Source organism: Amblyraja radiata, unplaced genomic scaffold (assembly GCF_010909765.2).
Source record: "Amblyraja radiata isolate CabotCenter1 unplaced genomic scaffold, sAmbRad1.1.pri scaffold_330_ctg1, whole genome shotgun sequence".
Taxonomy (NCBI): domain Eukaryota; kingdom Metazoa; phylum Chordata; class Chondrichthyes; order Rajiformes; family Rajidae; genus Amblyraja; species Amblyraja radiata.
This window is the reverse complement of record NW_022630506.1, coordinates 266,922-279,978: the sequence shown is the minus strand read 5'-3', so window position 1 is coordinate 279,978 and position 13,057 is coordinate 266,922. Positions and strand designations below refer to the sequence as shown.

Genomic DNA, 13,057 nt, shown 5'->3' with positions numbered 1-13,057 from the left:
CAGCATGGATTTACAAAAGGTAAATCATGTCTGACGAATCTTACAGAATTTTTCGAGGATGTAACTAGTAGCGTGGATAGGGGAGAACCAGTGGATGTGGTGTATCTGGACTTCCAGAAGGCTTTCGACAAGGTCCCACATAAGAGATTAGTATACAAACTTAAAGCACATGGCATTGGGGGTTCAGTATTGATGTGGATAGAGAACTGGCTGGCAAACAGGAAGCAAAGAGTAGGAGTAAACGGGTCCTTTTCACAATGGCAGGCAGTGACTAGTGGGGTACCGCAAGGCTCAGTGCTGGGACCCCAGCTATTTACAATATATATTAATGATCTGGATGAGGGAATTGAAGGCAATATCTCCAAGTTTGCAGATGACACTAAGTTGGGGGGGGTGTTAGCTGTGAGGAGGATGCCAGGAGACTGCAAGGTGACTTGGATAGTCTGGGTGAGTGGGCAAATGTTTGGCAGATGCAGTATAATGTGGATAAATGTGGTTATCCATTTTGGTGGCAAAAACAGGAAAGCAGACTTTTATCTAAATGGTGGCCGACTAGGAAAAGGGGAGATGCAGCGAGACCTGGGTGTCATGGTACACCAGTCATTGAAAGCAGGCATGCAGGTGCAGCAGGCAGTGAAGAAAGCGAATGGTATGTTAGCTTTCATAGCAAAAGGATTTGAGTATAGGAGCAGGGGCGTTCTACTGCAGTTGTACAGGGTCTTGGTGAGACCACACCTGGAGTATTGCGTACAGTTTTGGTCTCCAAATCTGAGGAAGGACATTATTGCCATAGAGGGAGTGCAGAGAAGGTTCACCAGACTGATTCCTGGGATGTCAGGACAGTCTTATGAAGAAAGACTGGATAGACTTGGTTTATACTCTCTAGAATTTAGGAGATTGAGAGGGGATCTTATAGAAACTTACAAAATTCTTAAGGGGTTGGACAGGCTAGATGCAGGAAGATTGCTCCCGATGTTGGGGAAGTCCAGGACAAGGGGTCACAGCTTAAGGATAAGGGGGAAATCCTTTAAAACCGAGATGAGAAGAACTTTTTTCACACAGAGAGTGGTGAATCTCTGGAACTCTCTGCCATAGAGGGTAGTCGAGGCCAGTTCATTGGCTATATTTAAGAGGGAGTTAGATGTGGCCCTTGTGGCTAAGGGGATCAGAGGGTATGGAGAGAAGGCAGGTACGGGATACTGAGTTGGATGATCAGCCATGATCATATTGAATGGCGGTGCAGGCTCGAAGGGCCGAATGGCCTACTCCTGCACCTAATTTCTATGTTTCTATGATCCTAGCAGGAATGACAGTGGAACAGCAATGGCAGGAATTTCTGGGCATAATCCGGAAGACACAAGATCATTTCATTCCAAAAAGGAAGAAAGATTCTAAGTGGAGTAGGAGGCAACCGTGGCTGACAAGAGAAGTTGGGGATAGAATAAAACTAAAAGAAAAGATGTATAACACAGCAAAGAGTAGCTGGGCCAGGAATATAAAGAAGACAGTAAAAGCTTCTATAGATCTGTTAAGGGAAAAAGAATAGCAAAGTCAAATGTGGGTCCCTTGAAGGCAGACGCAGGTGAAATTATTATGGGTAACAAGGAAATGGCAGAAGAGTTGAACAGGTACTTTGGATCTGTCTTCACTAAGGAAGGCACAAACAATCTCACAGAACTACTGGAGGACAGAGGGTCTAAGGTGGTAGTGGAACTAAAATAAATTTTCATTAGGCGAGAAATAGTATTGGGTAGGCTAATGGGACTGAAGGATGGTCTGCATCCCAGGTAGTTGGCTCTAGAAATAGTGGACGCATTGTGGATCATTTTCCAATGTTCAATAGATTCAGGATCAGTTCCTGTGGATTGGAGAATAGCTAATGTTATCCCACTCTTCAAGAAAGGAGTGAGAGAGAAAACAGGGAAAGAGAAGACCAGTTAGCCTGACTTCGGTGGTGGGAAAGATGCTGGAGTCAATTATTAAAGAGGTGATAATGGAGCATTTGGAAAAGAATAATGGGGCAGCAGTAAAAGGATTAGTCCACGTCAGCATGGATTTATGAAAAGAAAATCATGCTTGACTAATCTGTAATTTTTTGAGGATGAGACAAGTAGAATGGATGAAGGGGTGCCAGTGGATGTAGTGTATCTAGACTTTTAGAAAGCCTTTAATCAGGTCCCGCACAGGAGACTGGTGACTAAAATTAGAGCGCATGGTATTGGGGGTGGGGTGTTGACGTGGATAGAAAATTGGTTGGCAGACAGAAAGCAAAGTGTAGGAGTGAACTGGTCCTTTTCAGAATGGCAGGCAGTGGCGAGTGGAGTGCCGCAACTGTTGGGAGTGAAGTTGGGGCCGCAACTGTTTACCATATATATTAATGATTTCAAAGAGGGAATTAGGAGCAACACTATAAAGTTTGCGGATGACACAAAGCTGGGTGGCAGTGTGAACTGTGAAGAGGATGTTAGGATGTTGCAGGGTGACCTGAACCGGTTGAGTGAGTGGGCAGATGCGTGGCAGATGTAGTATAATATAGATAAATGTGAGGTTATCCACTTTGGCGGCAAAAACAAGGGGGCAGATTATTGTCTCAATGGGGTTAGGTTAGGCAAGGAGGGGGTGCAGCGAAACCTGGGCGTCCTTGAAGTTGGCTTGCAGGTACAGCAGGCACGCTTGATATCAGGTATCCACGCAGCCCGACACATGTATATACACAAATACACATAAATAAATATACACATATATATATATATATCATTTGAGGAAGGACATCCTTGTGATTGAGACAGTGCAGTGTGGGTTCATGAGATTGATCCCTGGGATGGCGGGACTGTCGTATGAGGAAAGATTGAAAAGACTAGGCTTGTATTCACTGAAGTTTAGAAGGATGGGGGGGGTCTTATTGAAACATATTAAATTATAAAAGGACTGGACAAGCTAGATACAGGAAAAATGTTCCCAATGTTGGGCGAGTCCAGAACCAGGGGCACAGTTTTAGAATAAGGCCATTTAAGACTGAGGTGAGAAAAAACTTTTTCACCCAAAGAGTTGTGAATTTGTGGAATTACCTGCCACAGAGGGCAGTTGAGGCCATCACTGGATGGATTTAAGAGAGCGTTAGATAGAGCTCTTGGGGCTAGTGGAATCAGGGGATATGGGAAGAAAGCAGGCACGGGTTATTGATTGGGGACGATCAGCCATGATCAAAATGAATGGCGGTGCTGGCTCGAAGGGTCGAATGGCCGCCTCCTGCACCTATTTTCTATGTCCTGGGCCCTTTAATTCAAAACCTCCCCTACTTGAAGCAGCTCTTACTCATTTTTGCTATATTTTTATAAATAAAAGGAAGACTCTATGAAAAGGACAACCATTAAGGATTAATATAAATGTTAAAAAGACAGGAATCATCTTTGAATGATTATGAAATAAAGAAAGCTCTAATTCACTTTTACAAAATGTGAGCCAAATATTCCTCAGCGTGAAATTATGCAGTTCCATCAATGAGAAATCAGGCAACATACTATGATGGTAGACATAAAATTATAGAGTAACTCAGTGGGACAGGCAGCATCTCTGAAGAGAAGGAATGGGTGACATTTCGTGTCGAGACCCGTCTTCAGACCCGACCTCGTCTCAACCCAAAACTGCACCCATTCCTGCTCTCCAGAGATGCTGCCTGTCCCGCTGAGTTACTCCAGCATTTTTTGTCTACCTTCGATTTAAACCAGCATCTGCAGTTCTTTCCTAAACTTACTATGATGCCGGTTTCGGGTGAAGTACAATAACGTTTATAAAACATTTGGACAAATGGGTATAGCTTCGATGGGACATCTTGGCCGGCAAGGACAATTTGGACTAACAACCTGTTTCCAGGCTGTACGAATAAGTCCTCAGAGCAAAAACAGTGTCTGACAATCCTCAATTCTACAATAACTCCAGGAAATCTTGTTCACTTCCTTAGTTTTTAACTAGCAACATAAGCATACTAGGCAGGCACCAAGGACCACACTTTGTCCTGTGATATGGCAATCGGCACAACTAACAATGCAGCCAACAAATGGGCTGGCAAACAACACAAATACAATGAGAATGTTTTTCAATCCTGAAATGCTACACAGGCATGTAGGAATAGAGTTGAAGATATTAAAATCTGATCCAAAAACTAAGGCTTCATGAAAGTGGTGAGCAACACCAATAAAAAAAAATCTGATGAAGGATTAGGGTTAGGCAGGAAAGATTCATCAATTCAAAGGATGCAAGATGAGCACAATGAATTTGGCTCAATGCCCAAAGCAAGAACAAAATAAAAGCTAATACAAATTTTAAAAAGGACAAGATTGTCATGCCTTAAATAGGAATATTATAAAAATGTAGATACTCAAGCATTTCTTACCCAAACTGACGGGAAGGTAGAAGACTATTTTGCCACCTTTCCAGTTCTTTTACTTGAACATCAAATCTGGGGCTGATAACACCACACTATTAAATAAGAAAATAAACAAGTCAAGCAATACATAATCTATTAGGCATTATTTATTACTAACACACAAAAAAAACACAGCAACACAAATATATGAAGAACCATGAAGTTGTTGCCAAAATATTTCAGTTAAATGTATAAAAAGACATTGTTTTTGGAACAAATGCATCACTTCAAGATTCAAACAAAATTATTAATACACAGATAACAAAAACATCAATGCCCATGAAATGGTCGCTAAAAAACTTAAAACCTATGGGAATTGCAAAAAACAAGAGATAATATCAACACAACTTGGAGGAGCATTTGAAAAAAACATATTTCTAAGGAAGTCATTATTAACAAGACCTCCGTTTCGCTTCTGTTTTTTACAGTGGAGAAAGACATAAGCAGCGGGGAACTTGAGGCAGTCTGTGGGAAGCTATAGGAAAAAAATTCAGGTTCCCTGGCTGAGATATACGAGTCGTCATTAAATACAGGTTAGGTACCGAGGACTGGAGGATGGCAAATGTTGTGCCTTTCTTTAATAAGGGCTGCAAGGAAAAGCCTGGGAATTATAGGCCAGTGAGTATAAGATTCGTGGCTTGAAAGGGACGAGAATATATTCTGAGGGATAAGAAATACATAGTTAAAATAGATTAGGGATAGCCAGCACTGTTTTGCACATGGGAGATTACGTCTTATGAATCTGAGTTTTTTAGAAATGTGACCCAAAAAAAAGGATATGGGCAGAGCTGTAGACATTGTCCATATGGATTCCAGCAAGGCATTTGACATGGTTCCACATGGTAGGATGCTCTTGAAGGTAAGATCAATTGGGATCCAAGGAAAACTAGCCAAGTGGATAGAACATTGGCTTTATTGAAGGAAGCAGAGGGCGATGGTGGAAGGTTGTTTTTGGACCAGAGGTCTGTGACTAGTGGTGCGCCACAAGGATCGCTGCTGGGACAATTGCTGTGTTTTATATCAACAATTGGGATGAGAACATAAAAGAGGTGATTAGCAAGTTTACCGATGACAGTAAAGTGGATGGATTGTAGAGTGAAGATGGTCAAAGATTACAGCAGGATTAAATGGGCAGAGGGATAGTTAATGCATTTGAATGCAGATAAATGAGAGGTATTCCATTTTGCAACTTTGGGCAGGGATATGGACCTAGGTATGGTTAGTATAGTAAGACCTGAGTGATCTCCTGGACAAGTGTCGATCGCCTGGATTGGGGTCGGAGAGGAATTTCCCGGATTTTTTTCCCGAATTGGACCTGGGTTTTTATCCGTTTTTTTGCCTCTCCCAGGAGATCACGAGGTTTTTGGGGTGGAGAGGGGTGATAGCGGTATAAAGGGGAGGGTAGTGTCTTGTGTTCTGTGTCTTGTGTCTACTGTTTGTGGGTAAGTGTGTCTGTTTAGTGTTCAGCCATGAGCGAATGGCGGTGCGGGCTCGACGGACCTGGTGGTCTACTCTCGCACCTACTTTCTATGTTTCTATGTTTCTATGCAACATCTAACCAGGGCAGGACTTTCACAGTCAATGTTAGGGCTCTGGGAAGTGTTATAGAGCAGAGGGATCTAGGGATGCAGGAGCAGAATTGCAGTTAGATATGACAGTTAACAAGGCTTTTGACCCATTGGCTTTTAGCAGTCAATGTTTTGAATGTAGAAGTTAGGATGTTGTTTTACAGCTGGTGAAGCCACAGTTGGTCTGTTGTGCTCAGTTTTGGACAGGAAAAATTCAGATTCAGATTCAGATTCAAACTTTATTGTCATTGTGCAGTGTACAGTACAGAGACAACGAAATGCAGTCAGCATCTCCCTAGAAGAGCGACATAGAATATGAGTAATAAATAAATATATTTACGTGCATAGTCATTGTAGTGCAATTATTTTTTTCCTGGTGGAAGGAATGTCCGGGGGGGGGGGGCGGGGGTGATTGGCAATCACCGAGGTATAGTGTTGAGTAATGTAACAGCCGCAGGGAAGAAGCTGTTCCTGGACCTGCTGGTCTAGCAGCGGAGAGACCTGTAGCGCCTCCCGGATGGTAGGAGGGTAAACAGTCTGTGGTTGGCGTGAGAGCAGTCCTTGATGATGCTGAGCGCCCTTCGCAGACAACGCTTACTTTGGACAGACTCAATGGAGGGGAGCGAGGAACCGGTGATGCGTTGGGCAATTTTCACCACCCTCTGCAGTGCTTTCCGGTCGGAGACAGAGCAGTTGCCATACCATACTGTGATACAGATGGTAAGGATGCTCTCGATGGTGCAGCGGTAGAAGTTCACCAGAATCTGAGGAGACAGATGGACCTTCTTTAGTCTCCTCAGGAAGAAGACGTTGGTGAGCCTTCTTGACCAGAGTTGAGGTATTGTGGAACCAAGAGGTCATCGGAGATGTTGACCCCCAGGAACCTGAAGCTGGAAACACGTTCCAACTCCGTCCCGTTAATGTGGATGGGGGTGTGCGTGCCGCCCCTAGACTTCCTGAAGTCTACAATGAGCTCCTTGGTCTTCTTGGAGTTAAGGGCCAGGTTGTTGTCAGCGCACCATGCTGCTAGGAGCTGGACCTCCTCCCTATAGGCCGACTCATCGTTATTGCTGATGAGGCCAATCACCGTTGTATCATCTGCATACTTGATGATGGTGTTAGTACCATGTACAGGTGTGCAGTCGTAGGTGAAGAGGGAGTAGAGGAGGGGGCTCAGCACACAGCCCTGTGGAACGCCGGTGTTCAGGGTGAGGGTTGAAAAGATGTGCTTGTCTAACCAAACAGACTGGGGTCTGTTGGTTAGAAAGTCCAATATCCAGTTGCAGAGGGAGGGGTCGATGCCCAGGTCACCGAGTTTGGTGATCAGTTTGGAGGGTATAATGGTGTTGAATGCTGAGCTGTAATCGATGAACAGCATTCTTACGTAAGTGCCTCTGTTGTCGAGGTGGGAGAGGGCGGAGTGAAGTGCCGTTGAGATGGCATCCTCCGTACTCCTGTTCCTGCGGTAGGCGAACTGATAGGAATGTTATAAGAATGATGTTAATTTGGAATGGGTGAAGAGAATATTTACGAGGATGTTGCCAGGACCTGAGGGCCTGAGCCATAAGGAGACATTGAGTAGGCTATTCCTTGGAGGAGGATGAGGGATAATCTTGAGGTATACAAGATCATGAGGAGAGATCAATTGGGTAAACACACAGAGTCCTTTACACAGAGTACATGAACCAAGAAACAGAGGACATAGATTTAAGGTGAGGGGTCAACAGGAACCCGAGGGGCAACTTTTTCCAGAATGTGGTGGGTGTATGATTCGATCACATCATTTAAAAAACATTTTGACAGGTTCATGGAAGAGAGGGGGTAGAAAAATTTGGGCAAATACAGGCGGGTCGGACAATGTGGATGGTTCATGTTAGTCAGCATTGGTTAGTTGGGACAAAGGGCCAGTTTCCACGCTATATGACCATGACTTAAAAAAGATTGGTGGCAGTGTGAGCTGCGAAGAGGATGCTATGAGGCAGCAGGGTGACTTGGATAGGTTGGGTGAGTGGGCAGATGCAGTCTAATGTGATAAATGTGAGGTTATCCACTTTGGTAGTAAGAACAGAAAGGCAGATTATTCTCTGAATGGTGTCAGATTAGGAAAAGGAGAGGTGCAACGATACCTGGGTGTGCTTGTTCATCAGTCACTGAAAGCATGCACAGTGAAGAAAGCTGATAGCATGTAACCATATAACAATTATGTAGCCTTCATTGCGCGAGAATATGAGTTTTGGAGCAATAAGTTGTACAAGGCCCTGGTGAGACCGCACCTGGAGTATTCTGTGCAATTTTGGTATTCTAATTTGAGGAAGGACATTGTTGCTATTGAGGGAGTGAGGCGTCCCTCAATTACCCGGTTAATTCCCGGGATGGCGGGACTGATGTATGATGAATGAATGTGTCAACCGGGCCTGTATTCACTGGGACTTAGAAGGATGAGAGGAGATCTTAGAGAAACATAAAATTCTTAAAGGATTGGACAGGCTAGATGCAGGTAAAATGTTCCAGACGTTGGGAGAGTCCAGAACCACGGGGTCACAGTTTAAGAATTTAGGACTGAGATGAGGAAATATGTTTTCACCCAGAGAATTGTGTATCTGCAATTCTCTGCCACATGTTGCAATAGAGGGCAATACATTGGATGTTTTCAAGAGGGAGTTAGATTTAGCTCTTAAGGCTAACAGAATCAAGGGATGTGGAGAAAAAGCAGGAACGAAATACTGAGTTTACATAATCAGCCATGGTCATAGTCAATGGCGGTGCTAGCTCGAAGGACCAAATGGCCTACTCCTGCACCTATTCTCTATGTTTCTAAAATTGTAACAGATCACGTGAATAGGAAATCTTCAGGTTATGGGCCAAACACAGGCAAATGGGAGCAGCTTAGACGAGGCAGCTGGATGGAGGAATTGGACCCAGGGACCTATTTTCGTGCTGTCTGATTATGTGGATACATGCATAAAATCAAGTTATTTACCTTATTTAGTCTCCCAGTGAGATTAACAACAATTTTTCCACCTCTGTGATCATCAATAATCTCAAACTCTCCAATGTAGCCTGCAAATATAAAAACATATCTGTTTTGAGATAGCCATTCGTTGATAAACAGTGATAAACATTCCACAGCAACAGTTCTTAATCTCCATGGTTTGGGATAAGAAATCAATCAAAATGACGCGTTTAGAAATTTAAAAAATCCTGGAAAAATCACACCAGTAATACACAGTGCTTGTCATCATAGCAGCATCTGTGGTAAGAATGGTTAGGTGTTTGTTTGGTAAGAATGATCCCGACCTGAATTGTCACCTGTCCATTCTTTCCGTAGATGCTGCCTGACCTGCCGACTTACTTGTGTGGAGGTATGGGGTGACACTTACAAAAGCATACTGCAAAAAGGCCATAACGATAGTTAATAATGTAGGATTTCGTGAACACACCAACTTTCTGTTTTTAAAGTAAAATACCTTGAAGTTTGTGGATATTGTAGAATACACCACAAATAATGTATAAAGCAAGAAATAATTTACCACCGGGTAATATACAAAAAATGTTTTAACAGGGAGGGCGGTTATAATGAGAAGAAAGTTTAATTTAAATCAACTTTGTGTTCGTACAATTATGAAGAGTATATATATTTTAATCTGTGGGGTGAGATTGTGGAATAATTTGGATGTGGAAGTCAAGCAAAGCACAAACATTACTCAGTTTGAAAAGAAGCATAAAAACATTATTTTCCACAGGTATAAGAATGAGGAAGGGATGTGATGATGGTTAAGTTTAAATTTATTGACGTGTGATATCCCCGTTGTACATAGAATTTGGGTAATTCTTTATAAACTTATATATGTATGTTTGCGTGCGTGCATATGTGTGTATATATTTATGTATCTAAATGGTGTCAAGTTGGGAAAAGGGGAAGTACAAACAGATCTGGGAGTCTTTGTTCATCAGTCACTGAAAGTAATCATGCCGGTACAACGGGCAATGAAGAAAGCGAATAACATGTTGGCCTTCATAACAAGAGGGGTTGAGTTTAGGAGCAATTCATTGCCATATCTTTGTATACTGCTGTTTGTATGGCTGCTTCCTGCTTTTAGCACCAGATGAGGATGTAGAAGCCATTTAGGAAGTCTCCCTCTCCCTCCCTCCCTACATCTCTCCCTCCCTCTCCCTCCCACCCACCCTCACCCTCCATTTTTTTTCTCCCTCCCTTATTCCCTTCCTCCCTACCTCCTTCTCCCTCTCTCCATCCCTCCCTCTCTCCACCTCCCCCCCCTCTCTCCCCCTTGAGTCCACCCACTGTTCTGTAAAATCAGAGCCAATCCCAATGTAACTGCAATCCCACTAGTAACCTTTCACTAGGCTTATCCAGAATTCTACCATTGCCTGAAAAATAATCAAAGGCTCAACTACCACTGAGAAAGAGAATTCCAAAGACTCATTGTTATACGAGAATTTTCCTGCAGTGTGTGACCCATAGTGCTGTTTAAAGCCCATAGCTCTCCAGCTGGTAGCGCTATTTTTAGAACCCATAGCGCTGTTGCCGACAGTTCTTCATTTAAGTTCCCACGCGTTAAACTGACAGCGCTCTAAACCTGGAGCCGGACAGGCAGCCTGGAGAGAAGGAATGGGTGACGTTTCTGGTCGAGACCCTTCTTCAGACTGAACTGAACTCTGTATTTAAAATCCGTATTTAACAACACAAATCGTACATCCGCATTCTAATCGCATTTCCATACAAAATACGGAAAATCCGTACTACTTGGCAGCTCTGCTAAAACCCCTCTCCTAAACCTCCCCCATGCGACTAACCTTTTAGTTTTTCCCTCTTAATTTCTACTTTGGCTGAGTGAAAAGATTTGTTTAATGCACCTGTGCAACCTTTTTAAGTTTAGTGATACAGCGTAGAAACAGGCCTTTCGGCCCACAGAGTCCAACCAATGATCCTCTCACACTAGCACTATCCTTCATACACTAGTGACAATTCACCAAAGCCAAATAACCTATGCGTATGGCGTATGGGAAGAAACAGAGGCGCAAGCCGGTGCAGTCATAGGGAGAACATGCAAACGCCGTACAGATAGTACCCGCAGTCAGGATCAAAACCCAGGTCTATCGCGCTGTAAGGCAGCAACTCTACTGCTGCACCATTGTGCCGCCCCTAACGTAACGTAAATTGCTTTGTTATAAAAGCAAATTGTTTACATAATCTACAATACAACCAAAAGGGGCATATTTTCGTCTTTGTATGATTTTTATTCTTTCATGGGTTTTTTCTTGCAACACTTTCCTATCAAGCAGGGCATGTGTAAGATCTGTTCATTCATCTCTTCCCTCCCTCTAATCCAGGTGCTAACCTATATATTCCTTAAATCCTTATCATCTCACTCTCGATACCATCACCTATCTACACCAGGGACAACTTACAGTGGCCAATTAACCTACCAACCTACACATCTTTGAGATATGGAAGGAAATCCACAGGCAAAGAGATTATACAGACTCCATCCAGACAAGTCATGATTAAACCCAATTCACTAGTGCTTAGGCATCAACTCTACAAACTGTGCCATTGTGCCAACATTTAAATGCAATCTTTCAAATCTAGAATACAGAGTTTACCCTGCAATGCAAGAACAAATGTAGACTGGGTAATAAACATCACAGGACTGCTCACACACAATAAGGATTGTTATGTCTGTTTAGTTTAACCTATTAAAGGCTCCCCTCCTTTAGGATAGCACAATTTTGTTTTAGAAGTTATTCAGAAGCCTGGACTAGTTATCCTAAGAATACGCCTCCAATACCTACTAAGTTGACAGATTTTCACCATAACTGGGAAATGCTAGAAACAATATATATTGAGTTGGCAAACATTATCTCACCGTGCTTCATCATTACAGTCAGGAACCTCACAATCACTTTGGAGCATGGCCGGATGAGAACCTGACGTTTTCCACGTTTCTCTGCATTGTTGATGCTTGTAAGGGCATCGGCAAGAACGTTCATACGCACCATAATGCCTAGAAGAAGAAACGTCATGGCAGTATTCTGAACAATTAAAGGCAAAGGCACCGAGCGCAAAAGTCCTCCACCTTGTTAGTTTAAGGTCATCATCCGGACAATTAAATATTGCATGAGTATGTTTCCAACTTTGCTCAAGCAGTCAAATCCAGATTCCAACCATCCCTTACCCGATGTTCATGACCTCTAGTTTTAGATACCCGTTGCGAGGAAAATACCCTATTACTGTCTCTATCTGTCTTCCAACCGTATCGTTTACCCTATCTATGCCTCTCAGCTTTACAACAGGTCGTCCCTTGCCATCCTCCAATACAAGCAAAACAAATCCAAGCTATCCAGTATCTCATCACTAAAACAATTTAAATCACATCCATCCTGACAAATTGTCAAAGTATGGATAAAGTTAAAGGGAAGGGGAGCGTGGAGAGGCTATAGAAGTCTTCTGAAGAAGAAATACGACAAAGTTTAGAAAGGGATGAGTCTAACGTCAGACAACATGGGGACCAATTTGAGGAAAGGGGTGGAGAATACAGAACGGATGGCACTATATTTGAATGCACGCAGTACACACAATAAGATGGATGAGGGTAGAACAGTTAGATATTGGCAATAACGAAGTAGTGGGCATCAGTCGTGGCTGAAAGAGGATCAAAGCTGGGAGCTGAACATTCAAGGTTACACAAAAGACAGGCAGGTGGGGTGACTATTCTGGTACGGTATGAACTTAAACCCATAGCAAGAAATAGGATCAGAAGTTATAGATTCCTTGTGGGTAGTTACGAAACTGCAAAGGTAAGAAGACATAAGGTCGACAAAAGTGCTGGAGAAGCTCAGCGGGTGCAGCAGCATCTATGGAGCGAAGGAAATAGGCAACGCTTCGGGCCAAAACCCTTCTTCAGGTAAGAAGACTGATGGGAGTTACATACAGGTCTCCAAACAGTGGCCAGGATATTGGGTACAACTTACATCAGCACATCATAAAGACATATAGGAACGTCAATGTTACAGTGGTCATGGGGGATTTCAATATGCAGGT

The 13,057-nt window shown here is 43.1% G+C and overlaps 1 protein-coding gene across 2 annotated transcripts in view; it reads right to left on the bottom strand.

Annotated features, from left to right (window-relative positions):
• The window catches only part of rps15a (ribosomal protein S15a), a 33,526-nt gene that overhangs the window by 16,578 nt on the left and 3,891 nt on the right, over positions 1-13,057 (bottom strand). For both annotated transcript variants that reach the window (XM_033016629.1, XM_033016630.1), the window contains exons 2-4: positions 11,883-12,020; positions 8,975-9,054; positions 4,394-4,479 (exon numbers count right to left, since the gene is read on the bottom strand). In XM_033016629.1, coding sequence (XP_032872520.1) covers positions 4,394-4,479; positions 8,975-9,054; positions 11,883-12,015 — 299 coding nt within the window. In that variant the 5' untranslated portion in view covers positions 12,016-12,020. The remainder of the gene's footprint in view (positions 1-4,393; positions 4,480-8,974; positions 9,055-11,882; positions 12,021-13,057) is intronic.